The 13,320-nt window shown below is 52.6% G+C and overlaps 2 protein-coding genes across 5 annotated transcripts; both read left to right on the top strand.

The window, feature by feature from the left end:
- Window positions 1–1,916: 1,916 nt before the first annotated feature.
- On the top strand, window positions 1,917–3,764 carry SPDYC (speedy/RINGO cell cycle regulator family member C). The gene is made up of 5 exons (XM_054808236.1): window positions 1,917–2,058; window positions 2,190–2,248; window positions 2,364–2,449; window positions 2,721–2,892; window positions 3,483–3,764. Exons 1-5 carry the CDS (start codon window positions 1,917–1,919, stop codon window positions 3,762–3,764), a joined length of 741 nt encoding a protein of 246 aa, XP_054664211.1.
- Window positions 3,765–5,181: 1,417 nt separating this feature from the next.
- On the top strand, window positions 5,182–12,807 carry CAPN1 (calpain 1). 4 transcript variants are annotated; one of them, XM_054808354.1, is made up of 23 exons: window positions 5,184–5,301; window positions 5,707–5,845; window positions 7,001–7,268; window positions 7,451–7,520; window positions 7,765–7,883; window positions 8,215–8,348; window positions 8,435–8,603; window positions 8,717–8,800; window positions 8,875–8,960; window positions 9,040–9,114; window positions 9,211–9,371; window positions 9,458–9,636; window positions 9,716–9,727; window positions 9,848–10,059; window positions 10,134–10,173; window positions 10,251–10,316; window positions 10,400–10,457; window positions 10,567–10,631; window positions 10,779–10,847; window positions 10,983–11,061; window positions 11,180–11,296; window positions 12,150–12,208; window positions 12,325–12,806. In XM_054808354.1, exons 3-23 carry the CDS (start codon window positions 7,002–7,004, stop codon window positions 12,349–12,351), a joined length of 2,148 nt encoding a protein of 715 aa, XP_054664329.1. In that variant the 5' UTR covers window positions 5,184–5,301; window positions 5,707–5,845; window position 7,001; the 3' UTR covers window positions 12,352–12,806. The 4 variants fall into 4 exon arrangements, with proteins under 4 accessions (XP_054664330.1, XP_054664329.1, XP_054664332.1 ...); XM_054808356.1 differs by having other exon boundaries at window positions 5,209–5,301; window positions 5,707–5,783; window positions 12,325–12,807; XM_054808355.1 differs by lacking the exon at window positions 5,707–5,845 and having other exon boundaries at window positions 5,182–5,301.
- Window positions 12,808–13,320: the final 513 nt, after the last annotated feature.

Below are 13,320 nucleotides of genomic sequence, written 5' to 3'. Positions count from 1 at the left end.
GTACTGGGGAGTGGTAATAAAATCTGCAAAACCACGGTGTTTTTTGTCTTTTTATTCATAATAAGTGTGTTATAATTTTTGGGGGGAGGTGAATCTCTTTACCCCTTTGATTGAGACAAGAGCTATTCTAATCCTAAATTGCTTTATTTATTGGGTTTTTTGAGCCCTATTGCTGGTATAAAAAATACTCCTTATCCCTCAAAGACTGGCGCTTCTGACACTGAAGTATTTTTGGGTTTTTAAACCCAAAATATCTTTAGATTTTTAAATGCAATAATATCTGTTTAGGGACAGCCTAGCTGCTGCCCCTCCAACCTCTTCAAAGCAGCTTGGATTTCTAAATCGGGAGTAGTAGGTCAGCTTTTTTTTAATTAAAAAAGGTCCTTTTTTTGTCAACTACAGGTTTAGTTTTCCCAGCAGGTGTGTTTTGAGATATTTTAGGGCTTTTTAAAGAGTTTATCACTCAGGGCTGATGGCAAGACTTGGCCAGATGCTTCTTCCTCTTCTGGCAAGGTACGGAGCAGGCAGCTCTTGAGCTTCCTTCTCCTTGTGCGGATGCTTAAATAATGCAATAAAATGATAAAATATTTGGGGAAAAAAACCCCAAATTGATAAAGAGAGGGGAACAAGGGTGTGAGCAGTGTGTTGAGACGCTGCTTTAAATGAGGATTGAGATCGGTGGTGTTTTAGCAGCGAAGGCGAAATTCAGCACCCTAAATCTTACTGGAAAATAGTAATTTAAGAAAAAATTAAAAAGAAAATTTTATGGGTGTTTTGGGAGGGGGGGAACCAGATAGTGTCTTATTTCACTCTGGTTTGGCGCTGGAGGAGGGAATTTCTGCACTTTTCCTGTGGCATAGGGGAATAAGAACAAGTTAAACGTGAATTTATTGAAATGCGAGGCGCTTTTTTTGTCTTAATATCTGTTTTTTCTCCCCCCTGAGATTACTTACTTTAAATAGGTGGAGGACATGGGGTTGGGGTGGTTGTTCCCAACTGGAGGCTTCCCTGGGGATGAAGCCCTTGTTATTCCACAAAAAAACCCATAATAGCTGATTTACATATTCATCTCAGCCACAATTAACTCCCCATTTAAATTAAAAAAAAGCTTAAACCCCTAATTTTTTGCAGTCTAAAGAGCTTGGAAGTGGCTGAAAAAGGATCCAGAGCCTTAAAATGGTGTTTTTTGGCGCAGGATTTTTTTTGGGTTGGTACCAGGAACAAGTTTGGGTGGGGGGGGTGGTTACCTTGCTTTGTTATTGCTCGCTAATGACCCCGCCTTGATTGGGAACGATGGTGTGGGTAAAAGCTGCTGTGCCTGGTGCTCAAAACTGTTGAAAAAAAGGCAGATTTGGGGTAAATTTAGCCTTTTAGAAACTGTAGTTTGTGCTGGGGCGCAAGATGCTGCTCAGGATTTTGCTGTTGTGTCATTCGGCTGGAGTGAGGGGTCTGGTTTTGGGGGGGATTTGGAGCTTTTTGGAGGTCTGGGGTGCTTGTTCAGTTTTGGGGGATTTGGGATTTTTTGGGGGGTGTTAAAGGGTCAGTCTGGTTTTGGGGGGCTTCAGGGTGTTGGCTCTGTGTTTTTGGGGGAGCTTGGGGTGGCTGGTCTGTTTTTTGGGAGTGCTTTTTGGGGGTTTAAAGGGTTGGTCTGGTTTTGGGGGGCTTTGGAGTGTTTGGTCTGGTTTTTGGGAAGCTTAGGGCTTTTTGGGGGGTTAAAGGTTTGGTCTGATTTTTGGGGGGCTCTGGGATCTTTGGCTTGTGGGGTTTGTTGGGGAGCTTGTGGCAGCTGGTCTGTTTTTTGGGGGGTTACAGGATTGCTCTGCTTTTTAGGGGGATTAAAATCTCGCTCTTTTTGGGGGGGCTTTGGGGCCATTCCCCCACACCCCCCCTCTCCCTCAGGCCAGCCCCCCACCTCCATGAAGCCCCTCCCCTCCCCAGCCCCCCCAGGCAGCAAGAGACCCCCCCCCAGCAGCACCCGAACGTGGGGGGCTGCCAGGCAGCCCCCCAACATCCTCCACCTGCACCGCCAGGAGCGAGAAGCCTTCTTCACCCTGCTGGGTAAGAGTTCACAAACCCACCAAAATCCTGCACAAATGTGGGGGAAAAAAACCCCAAACCCCCAAACTGGGAGGTGTTTTTCCCCCCAAAATAATTTTTGATCTCATAATTTTATTTTTCTGCTCTTTAAGATGACAACGTGGTGCAGGAGTTCCTGTCGATGGATGTCTGCTGCAGGATTTCCGATAAGGTTAGTCCTTAACAATACTAGTTTATAATTTTTAAGGAAAAAAACCCCCAACCTTCTGTCTGAATTTAGGGATTTTTTTTCCCCTAAAATCATTGTTTTTCTCCTCATTTCCCAGTACCTGCTGGCAATGGCGCTGACGTACTTCAAGCGAGCCGGCCTGTCCACCAGCGAGTACACCCGCATCAACCTCTTCACTGCCCTGTATGTACCCCGTGATGACCTCATTGATGAAGCAGGGGGCTCTAACAAAGCCCCCCCCAGCTCATTAACAAAGCAGGGCTCCAACTCCGCCCCCACTAACGAAGCAGGGCTCTAATGACACCATCAAATCCCCCCAAAAGGAATTTAAACCCCCAAACTAAACTGCTGCAGAGATCCCCAAGCTGCCTCGTCCCCTTCCTGTTATCCTACCTGTTGAATTGTCCCAAAATCCCTGGAATTTGCCTCTTTCTTTTTTTGTTTTTCCCCTCAGGTACCTGGCGAACGACATGGAGGAGGATGAGGAGGAGCACAAGTACCAGATCTTCCCCTGGGCGCTGGGCCGGCGCTGGCGGCGGCTCTTCCCCTGGTTTCTCCGGCGTCGCGACCGTCTCTGGGCTCGGATGAATTACCGGGCGGTTGTCAGTCGGCACTGCTGCGAGGAGGTGGGTGCTGAAACACACCCAAAATCCTTTCATTTCACCCCCAAAAAATAAATCCTTAGAAGCCATTCCACCCCCCCAAAAAATAATCCCTAAAGACCCCCAAAATGTGGTGAGAATCAGAAATGAAATTTAAATTTTTACGGCCGGTTTGCAGCCTGCTCTAAAACATCTGGGGTTTTTTTTCTGAAAATTGCTGCTTTTTTTAGGGTTAATTATTGGGGGTTTGGGGTTGGGCAAGTTGCACCCCCTGGCAGGAGGGGGGTGGCAGTAGGACACCCCCCCCTTCTGTCACACTGGCTGCTGCCAAAATCTTGTGCTGGGCTTTGAGGCCCCAAAAATGGGGACTTTGGGGCCCCAAAAATCAGCAGTTTGGCCCCAAAATTGTGGGGGTTTTAAATCTCAATGGGGAGTTTTAAGCCCCCCAATTCAGCAGGTTTTAGAGCCCCCTTAATGCTTTGAGGGGGGACACGGCAGGGGGGTGTTTAAGCCCCCCCAAAATGCCAAGGTGGGGTTAGCCCCAAAACCACAAGGTTTTGCCCCAAAATGAGTGAGTGGTGGGGTTTTTTTTAACGGGCGGCCCCTCCCGGCAGGTGATGGCAACGGAGCCCTTGCACTGGGCCTGGTCGCGGGAGCGTCCCCCCCACCACAGCGGGGCCACGCGTCCCTACGGCCGGGACCCCCAAAACCCGCCCGGCCCCCCCACCTGCCTGCGCTGCGCCTGCCCCCCTGCCTGCACCCTGCCTGCTGCTGCCCGCACCCACCACGAGGAGGAGGAGGAGGAGGAAGAAGATCCCACTGCCTGGACGCAGGACGTCTTCATCCTGCGGCGGCGCAGCGGGTTCCTGCTCCCTGATTGTGCCAAAACCCATTGAATTTGTTTAAAAAAAAAAAAAAAGAGAAAAATTATATATATATAATTTGGGTTGAAATTGGGCAAAATTGGGGCAGGGCCATGCCCTGAATGCACTTTGTTTCTTTTTGTGAAGCCAGTATTGGCGTGTTTTAACTCAAAAGCCACCTTCGCTCGTGGTGGAGTGGAAACCGCTCTTTTGTACAGCGCAAACCGGTGATTTTTCCCCATTTTTGTCCCATTTCCCCCTAACTTATAAACCTGTTGATAAAAATTACCCAAAATTGCTTGTTTTCTACTCCTTCCCCAATACATTTTTCCTATTTTTTAGCCCCAAAACTCCTCTCTCCCTCTCCACAGCGAGGCCAAAGTTTGTGCAGGGTGGGGGTGACACAGAGACCACACCCCCCCTTTTGTCATGCAAAAAGAGGGCAAAATGGGCAAGATGGAGCATTTAAAATTAAATTACTCAGGTTTTGTGTCGAGGGGGGGCAAATAGATAAAAATGTTTGTGATGAGGGGGCCCATGTGTCACACGCACATCATGGCCCTCTGTGTGTGTCACGTGTGTGTTCAAGCCTTTTGCACATGTGTCCTGGGCTGGTTGTGCCCCTGCACATGTATGTTCCTTGTGTGTTGTGGCCCTGCACATGTGTGTCCTGTACTCCACACGTGTGTCCCCTGTGCAGGGCTGTGTGTCCTATGTGTGTGCCAGAGTTCTGTACATGTGTCCCATACTTCTACACACGTGTCCCAGCCCTCTGCACACACATCCCACATGTCCCCACCCCTACACGTGTTCCATGTGTCTCAGCTCTCTGCACACACATATCATACATGTCCCAGACATCTGTGTCCCCACGCATGTCCCAGACCTCCACGCATGTCCCAGACCTCTACACATGTCCTGTGTGTCCCAGACCTCTGCACATGTGTGTCCCATGTGTGTCTGCACACATGTTCCTGTGTCCCAGCCCTCTGCACGTGTCATATGTGCATGTCCCTCTACGCACACGTATCCCATATGTCTTCTGTATGTGTGTCCATCTGTACATGCATGTCCCATGTGTGTCCCTGGCCCTCTGCACATGTGTGTTCCATGTGTCTGCACACATGTGTTCCTGTGTCTCCCGTGTGCATGACTGCCTGTGTCCCAGCCCTCTCCGCACCCCCCACGCGTGTCCCCCCTGCACACGCGTGTGGTCTGCGGCACCGCCCAGCCCGCAGCACCCTTCCCCCCCGCCGCCAGCGCCCGTTGCAATGCGGCGAAAAACCTGCAGCCGCAAGAGGATGACAGACCCCAAAACCTCCAAAACAACCCTAAAATCACCTGGGGGGCCCCCGCAACCCCCCAAATCCCTCACTTTTGCCCCATTTCCTCTCCCACCAGGCTCAGAGGGAGGAGCTGTGCAGGGAGGAGTCTCGGCAGGGGTGGGCGGGGGGGGGTTACACCCGGCCTCGTCTTCCTGCTTAAGGAAGAAATTTTAATTATTTTTTTTTTTTCTTATTTTACCCAAAAGCGGCAAGTTTGGGAGCGCGTGTCCCCAGCCCACAGTGAGGTACGTCCCCGTGTCCCCCCGGGAGGTGACAGCCACCCTCGGCTGCAGGGTGACAAGGCGGGAGGTGCTTTCCTCCTCAACTTTGTGGCTGCAGGCGCTTATACAACTCCCCGCGCTGCCGGATTGGGGGGAGAAACAGGGGAAACGGGCAAAGAAAAGCATCTTTTGGGCCCGTTTTCCTTTATTACACAGAGACGGGAAGAGGTTGGGAACTGAGGGGTGGGGGGGGGGGATCCCTCACCCCACAACTGCGCTTTAACTAGAAAAGAGGGTTTTGGGGATTAAGTCTGCCTCGGGGTGGGGTGGAAATGGGGGATTTGGGGGTTTTCTTCATATTTTTGCTCAAAATGTAGTGTTTTTTGCTTTTTTCCTCCTCGTTTTTCCCCTGTGGTGTTTCCTTCCCAGTGTGACGGGAAGGGAAGCGGTTGCTGAGGCACTGCCGGGACTGAACCTTTGCTCCTCGGCACCTGCCGGGGTGCCAGGTACCCGCTGGCCTGGAAACGGGGTGAAAAGAGGCGATTTCTGTCCAGCTTACCCAAAAAGTGTAGGTGGGGGTGGGGAAAACTGAGCTAGGCCTCAACCATACCCCAAAAAAACAGTTTGGGGGGTGGGTGGGTTAGAGACTCCCCCCATCCCACCCCCCTCATTTTGGGGACAATTCGTGGGGTTTTGGGGGCTGAATCCCCATTTCTAGGGTGTTTCTGAACCCCCTCCAGGGGCTGCACCAGGGTTTTTGGGGTGACGGGAACCCCCGCATTCACTTCCATTTGTGGGGGGCTGCACAGCCGATATTGCTGTCACCTTTCTGTCACTCCCTCAGTGCCTCTAATCAGTGTCTAATTAGCTCCCCAACGCTTAATTAAGTTCCCCAATGCTTAATTAAGGCCTTTCAGGGTTTCCCAGGGCCCGGCAGCGTTGCTCGGGGCTGTGCTGGCGGGGAGCGGCCCGTGACACACTCCTCAACTTGCCAGACCTGTTTCTGGGGCTGTTACCCCTCATTTTCATCAACTTTCGGGGCTGTCCGGTACCGTAATCGTCTTTTTTTTTAATTACTCTGAGGCCGTTTCGAGGTTAAACCCAACTATTTTGGGCCCGCTCGGGTTACAGGCAGTGAGCAGCTGCTACTGGGGGGAGGCGGGGGGGGGGGGGAGAGAGCTTCCCCGCCCCCTTAATTCTCTTTTTTTCACCCTAAAATGGTGGTAGGCTTGGTTGACCAAAATTGCCCCAATCACCCCCAAACCTGCGTGGCTCCAGCAGCACCCCAAGTTTGGGGGAATTCAGGGGTTTTTTAGCATTTCCCCCCCCCCCCAAATTAAAATCTCCGCTGGATTAATAAAATCCAGCTATGATGGGGGGGTTGGGGCAAAATCCCCCTTTTTTCTTTCAAGCTGCTCACAGTGTGGATCCCAAAACAGACCTCAAACCCCCCAAAATCCCCAAATGCCCCCCAAACACCCCACAGGGCTCTAAAAAGCCCCCACGTCCCCGAGCTCGCCACAAACGAGGCTGCACTAATTACTCATTGTTAATTCCCGTCAGTATCCTCTCCCTGGTTTAATTACAGCTCCTCGATTTTATCCCGGCACAAGGGAGAGCGGAGCCACCATGGTAGCCGAGGAGGAAAATTGGGTGGAAAACATATCTTTTAACATTTTTCTCCCCCCCCTTTACCAATTTCCCCTTTTTTTCCCCTCCCCAGGATGGCAGAGGAACCGATCGTACCGGTGTACTGCACCGGCGTTTCGGCGCAGGTACAACGGCAGCGGGCGAAGGCGTTGGGGTTGGGTCAGCACGAGAACGCGGTGCGGTACCTGGGACAAGACTACGGGCGGTTGGTGGAGGAATGTCGGCGTTCCGGCACGCTTTTCCGCGACCAAACCTTCCCACCGGTTCCCACTTCCCTCGGATTCCGCGAACTCGGTCCCGGCACCGCCAAAACTCACGGCGTCCAATGGAAGAGGCCGACGGTGAGCCGGGGTGTTGACGATGAGGCGAGGAGGGGGGGAACTAATTAACCACAGCTCGGCGGTTGGGTTTTAATTCCCTTGGTGTAAGCAACGGTCATTAGCAGAGTCAACTATGTAAATATCCACATTTTGGTGATTTTTTGGTGAATTTTGGTGACCGAATCGGAGGTGTTTCCTCACAGGAGCTGTGTCCGCGCCCGCAGTTCATCGTGGACGGGGCCACGCGCACCGACATCTGCCAGGGAGCGCTGGGTAGGGAGCGCCAACGCTCGGTTTCCCAAATTTTTGACTTTTTTTTTGGCTCCAATCGGAGATTTTTGGGGATGCTTTCGCCGAATCGAGGCTTGTTTGTACGCTGTAGCCGTTAACCACCACCGGCGGGTTCAAACCTCTTCGCCAACGGGGTTGTGGCAGAACCCGCTTCCCTAAACAGGTGTTGAGTGACCAGAAAATTGCTTTTTTTACCCCAAAACTGAGAGGAAACCGATGCCCGCAGGTGACTGCTGGCTGCTGGCGGCCATCGCCTCCCTCACGCTCAACGAGACCCTCCTTCACCGCGTGGTGCCGCACGGGCAGAGCTTCCAGCACGGCTACACCGGCATCTTCCACTTCCAGGTGAGATGTTTAAACCACACACGCACTCCAAAAGCTATTTTGGGGGTGTTCCCCCCATTTTGGGGCTCCCCCCCCAAATTTTGAGGGTCCTCCTCCATTGTTTTGGGGGCAAATCAAGCGATTTCTGTCACAAAACGGCTTACGGCTTCACCTCCTGGCGCGGCAATACCGCGCTGGTGCCGCCGCTATTTCCCTGACCGAGCATCCCTGCTGGGGATGGGCGCTGTGAGACCCAAAACCTGGTGTTTTCTCCTCAAAAAACACCGCTCCCTGCATAAAAAGAGGTGGGTTATCTTCGGCCTCGCCGCTTCCTCCTCCTCCTCTTCTTCAGATTTGGCAATTCGGCGAGTGGCTGGACGTGGTGGTGGACGACTACCTGCCCACCAAAGACGGCAAGCTGCTCTTCGTTCACTCTGCTGAAGGCACCGAATTCTGGAGCGCCTTGCTGGAGAAAGCCTACGCCAAGTACATCCTCCGCCCCCTCTTCTTCCTCTTCGTATTGAGGCGAAACATCCCCCAAAACGGGTAAAATCATCTTTTTCGATCATCAGGGTGAACGGCTGCTACGAGGCGTTGGCCGGCGGCAGCACCTCGGAGGGGTTCGAGGATTTCACCGGCGGCGTGACGGAGTGGTACGACCTGCGCAAGCCCCCCAGCGATCTCTACCAAATCATTCTCAAAGCGCTGGAGCGCGGTTCCTTGCTCGGCTGCTCCATCGACGTGAGGGATTTTTGGGTTAAAAAATGAAGTTTTTTGGGTCTTTTACCCGCCGTTAGAATAAGTAAGGCACGTGGCAAACCGTTAACGCGGCCGGCGTCTCGTTTTTCTTGCAGATAACGAGCGCCTTTGACATGGAGGCGGTGACGTTCAAGAAGCTGGTGAAGGGACACGCGTACTCGGTGACGGGGGCCAAGCAGGTGAGACCCGACACCGTTCTGGGGAGAAAACGGCGGGTTTTGGGCCACGAACCCTGACGATGCCTTTTTGTTAGATCAACTACCGCGGCCAGTCCCTGGGCCTGATCCGTATGCGCAATCCCTGGGGAGAAGTGGAATGGACAGGTCCCTGGAGCGACAGGTGAGGACCACGAGGCTTCGTTAGCGTTAATTAACAAAGCGGCTTGGCCCCGGGGTTGAGATTCGTTTGCCGCCTGCAGCTCATCCGAGTGGAACGCGGTGGAGCCAGCACTGAGGCAGCAGCTGATGGTGAAAATGGAAGATGGTGAATTTTGGTAAGCAAAGAAAAATTCAAAACCCCTTTTCCCTGACCGTTTTCTGGAGGGGGGAAAACTTCCGCTCCCGACCTTCGGCATTTCCTCTTCCTCCAGGATGTCCTTCCGGGATTTCCTCCGGGAATTCACCCGCCTGGAGATCTGTAACCTCACCCCAGACGCTCTCCAATCCCGCAAATTCCGCAAGTGGAACACGCGGCTCTACGACGGGACGTGGCGGCGCGGCAGCACGGCCGGTGGTTGTAGGAACTACCCCGGTACGTGCCACCGGCGAGGATTTTCACCTCAAAAACCCGCTGGTTTTGGCATGGATTTAACCTCTTTTTGCCTTTTTTCTTTTCAGCCACTTTTTGGATAAACCCGCAGTTTAAGATCCAGCTGGAGGAGGTGGATGATGACGGCGACGAGGGCGGCAGGCGCGAACCCGGCTGCAGCTTCCTCCTGGCGCTGATGCAAAAACACCGCCGCCGCGAACGCCGCTACGGCAAGGACATGGAGACCATCGGATTCGCCGTCTACGAGGTAACGGCATCAACCGGCGTCACCTGACATCACCCGGCGTCACCCACCATACGCCCTCACCTCTCTCCTCTTCCTACAGGTTCCTCCCGAGGTGCGTACAACTCACCGGCGGCGATAACATCACCGTCACCACATCGTACCGGCAAACCAGGAAACACGGAGGGTGTTTTTGGGGTTATTTCGGGTGGTTTTTTTGCCCCGTTTCTGACAGCACGTGGGGAAATCGGGTGTTCACCTGAAACGGGAATTCTTCCTGGCCAACGCCTCGCGCGCTCGCTCGGAGCAGTTCATCAACCTGCGGGAGGTGAGCACCCGGTTCCGGTTACCGCCGGGGGAATACATCGTGGTACCCTCCACCTTCGAACCCAACAAGGAAGGAGATTTCGTTCTCCGCGTCTTCTCCGAAAAGAAAGCCGGCACCGAGTAAGAGTCGCCTCGTTAGTGTTAACGATCCCCGAGGAATCACAAAGACAAACTTTCCGTTGTTACCTCCACAGGGAAATGGATGACAAGATCCAGGCCACGCTGCCAGATGAGGTGAGGGTGTACGGCGGGTGATACCATAGGGCGCCGAGGTGTCGTCTTTTTACCAAAACAGCCCTTTTTCCCCTCAGAAAGTGCTTTCCGAAAGCCAAATCGATGACAACTTCAAGCAGCTCTTCAAACAGCTGGCGGGGGCGGTAAGAGGGGTGTCGGGACCGGCAGTGACACCGGCTGTCGGTGACACCGGGCTGTTGGAGAACACCGTGACTTCTCCCCGCAGGACATGGAGATCAGCGTCGTGGAGCTTCAGACCATCCTCAACCGGATCATCGGCAAACGTGAGCGGGATTTTGGGGTTCACCGTGAAAAAAAAACCAACAACAAAACCAACAGCCCAACCCCGTTAATGATCGTTTAACTCGTTAATAACAACCGGATCATTCACAGATAAAGATCTCCGGACCAAAGGCTTCAGCACGGAGTCGTGCCGTAGCATGGTCAACCTCATGGATGTATCCTCCACCGCCGGCCGTGGGGGGGGTTGTTTGTATTTTGGGGGGGGATCCCCCTGTCCCTGGGGGAGGTTGGTTACACCCCAATTTCCCCCCCAACACCCCTGAACCCCCCCCAAATTTCCTTAACCCCTGTCCGCCCCGTAGAAAGACGGCAACGGGAAGTTGGGGCTGGTGGAGTTCAACGTCTTGTGGAACAGAATCCGCAACTACCTGGTGGGTCTGGGGGGGTTTCGGGTGTCGGGAGTGGATTTGGGGGTTTGGGGGGGGGGTTGGGGTGCAGGGGCGGATTTTGGGGTCTCTCCCCTCATGAGTGACCCCATTTTTGGGTTTTTTTGGGGGGGCTCGCAGGCCGTCTTCCGCAAATTTGACCTGGATAAGTCGGGGAGCATGAGCGCCTATGAGATGCGGATGGCGCTGGAAGCGGCAGGTAGTGCCTCGTTCCAGCAATTAACCCTGGGGTTCGTTAATGCTGCCTTGGTTTTAATGAATTTCTCTGCTTTTCCACCTGCCTCGGGTGGGGTCTTTTTTGTTTTTTCCCTAAAAAGGTTATAAATTGAACAAAAAGCTGCACGAACTGATCATCACCCGCTACGCGGAGCCCGATCTGGCCATCGACTTCGACAACTTTGTCTGCTGCCTCGTGCGTCTGGAGACCATGTTCCGTAAGCGACAGGTTTTTTCACCCCAAAAACCACCATTTTGATCAATCCTGACACATTTCCTGCATTTAACAGGGAAAAAAAAAAAAAGATGTAAAATTTTTTTTTTTCCCCTACTTTTCTCATTTGATTCAGTGGAAAAATTGGAAAAACCCCGTGGGAGTTGGGAAAATTGGAAAAAGAAAGATTTAAAGGGGGAAAGTTGGGAAAACCCCAATTTTTTCTGTTAACCCAGTTTTCCAACTTTTCCCGTTAAACCCTGCTGGGTTTTTGCACTTTTTAACAGAAAAAAATGTGGGTTTCCCCACTTTGCCCCTTAAATCTTGCTTTTTTCCCCACTTTTTCCTACTAAATGCTGTGGGATTTTCCAGCTTTCCCACTTAACTCCTGTGGGGTTTTCCCAACTTTTCCCAAAATTTAATTTTTCCATAGAATTGAATGGGTAAAGTTGGAGAAAACCCCACAGGCTTTAACAGGAAAAGTTGGGTTTTCTGACTTTCCTCCTTAAATTCTGGTTTTTTTCTGACTTTTCCCCTTAAATCTTTCCCCATTTCCCCCCTTAAATCCTGCTGCTTTTTTCCCAACTTCCCCCTTAAATCCTGCTCCATTTTTCTAATTTTCCCTCTTAAATCCCACTGGGTTTTTCCTGACTTTTCCCCTAAATCTTGCTCCAATTTTCTAATATTCCCCCTTAAATCCTGCTGGTTTGTCCTAACTTTCCCCCTTAAATCCTGCTGTATCCTTTCCCAACTTTTCCCCTAAATCCTGCTGTATTTTCCCCAATTTCCCCCCTCAAATCCTGCCCCGTTTCCCCAATTTTCCCACTAAAAAGCTCAACACCCTTTCCCTCCCGCAGGCTTTTTCCAAGCGATGGACGTGGACCAGGACGGTGTCGTCACCTTTGACTTGCTGCAGGTACCTGTGGGTGCTGCGTGGGGCTGACACCCAACACCCCCCCTCACCAACACCCCCCCCAACACCCTTCAACAACACCCAACAACACCCTCTTCCTCCTCCTCCTCCTCCCGCAGTGGCTACAGCTCACCATGTTTGCCTGACCAGACCCCCCGCCCTCCAAGTGCCTTCGCTGCAGGAGCCGACAACCAGAACCGTGCTGTTTTTTTCCCTTTTTTTCCTTTTTTTGGGGGCTTTTTTCCAGCATTAAAGTGGATGGGAGGGGGAGGGGGGGGTGAAGGCATTGGGGCCACCCCCAACTGGGACACGGGGCTCCCCACGCGCTTTGCCAAAGAAATGTCCTTTTTCTTGCGGCTCGTGCGGCTGTTTTGGGGGGAATTCTCACTTTTTTTGTGCCTCTTCCTACCGAAGGAGCCTAGGGAGGTGGGTGACACCGATTTCTGGGTCTCCCCCGACACGGCTGCCGTCGCCTCTCGCTTCTGCGCTCTTTTCCAGCGCGTCAGGGATTTTCTGCCTACCGGGTGCCATAATGGTGTTTTTTTAAATTGTATAAATTAAAAATAAGGGAAAAAAACCCCACGAATGAAGAAAGGTTATTAAAGCTTTTTTTCCTGTTTGGACTTTCCCCCCCACCTCCAGCTTTGCCTCAGGGCGAATCCCACCAGCTCCCTTGACCTGCCGGGCGCTGAGGAGAAGTGCTGGTGCTTGACGCCACGTTTTTACCATCGAGGTGCAAAGCCCCCATATTTAATATACATTTAGGGGATTTATATGGGTTATTTATATATATATATCGGGTTTTTTTGTTGTGGTTGTCCTGAATAAAACCCCACATGGTGACAGGTATTGGTCCCGGGCGGGGGGTGGAATGTCGGATGAGGCTGCAATGTGTGAGGGGACCCGGAGAGATCCCGGCTTCGGGGAAACGATGGGGCCCAAGCCGGAGCCGCCTCGGCCGGGGTGAGTCCTGTCAAGGACCGGGGCGGTTCTTGTCATGGACCTGGGTGGATCTTGTCAGGGATCGGGGCGGTGCCTCTCCCACCGGGGGCGGTCTGCCTAGTCCTCTCGGGGCGGCGCCGACCCCTCCGAGAGCCGGTCCGGTCCCTCCGGGT

The sequence above is a fragment of the Grus americana genome, chromosome 35 (assembly GCF_028858705.1).
Source record: "Grus americana isolate bGruAme1 chromosome 35, bGruAme1.mat, whole genome shotgun sequence".
Taxonomy (NCBI): Eukaryota; Metazoa; Chordata; class Aves; order Gruiformes; family Gruidae; genus Grus; species Grus americana.
Note: the sequence above shows the minus strand (reverse complement) of the source record. Positions and strands in the feature narration are given on the sequence as shown.

Excerpts from the sequence above, each read along its gene's own strand:
- SPDYC (XM_054808236.1), top strand. The coding sequence starts at position 1,917 with ATGAAGCCCCTCCCCTCCCCAGCCCCCCCAGGCAGCAAGAGACCCCCC. Across the intron at positions 2,249-2,363 it reads GCTGCAGGATTTCCGATAAG|TACCTGCTGGCAATGGCGCT; the intron begins GTTAGTCCTTAA and ends CTCATTTCCCAG. Across the intron at positions 2,893-3,482 it reads GTCGGCACTGCTGCGAGGAG|GTGATGGCAACGGAGCCCTT; the intron begins GTGGGTGCTGAA and ends CCCTCCCGGCAG.
- CAPN1 (XM_054808356.1), top strand. The coding sequence starts at position 7,002 with ATGGCAGAGGAACCGATCGTACCGGTGTACTGCACCGGCGTTTCGGCG. Across the intron at positions 8,801-8,874 it reads CGGTGACGGGGGCCAAGCAG|ATCAACTACCGCGGCCAGTC; the intron begins GTGAGACCCGAC and ends CCTTTTTGTTAG. Across the intron at positions 10,060-10,133 it reads GAAAAGAAAGCCGGCACCGA|GGAAATGGATGACAAGATCC; the intron begins GTAAGAGTCGCC and ends TTACCTCCACAG.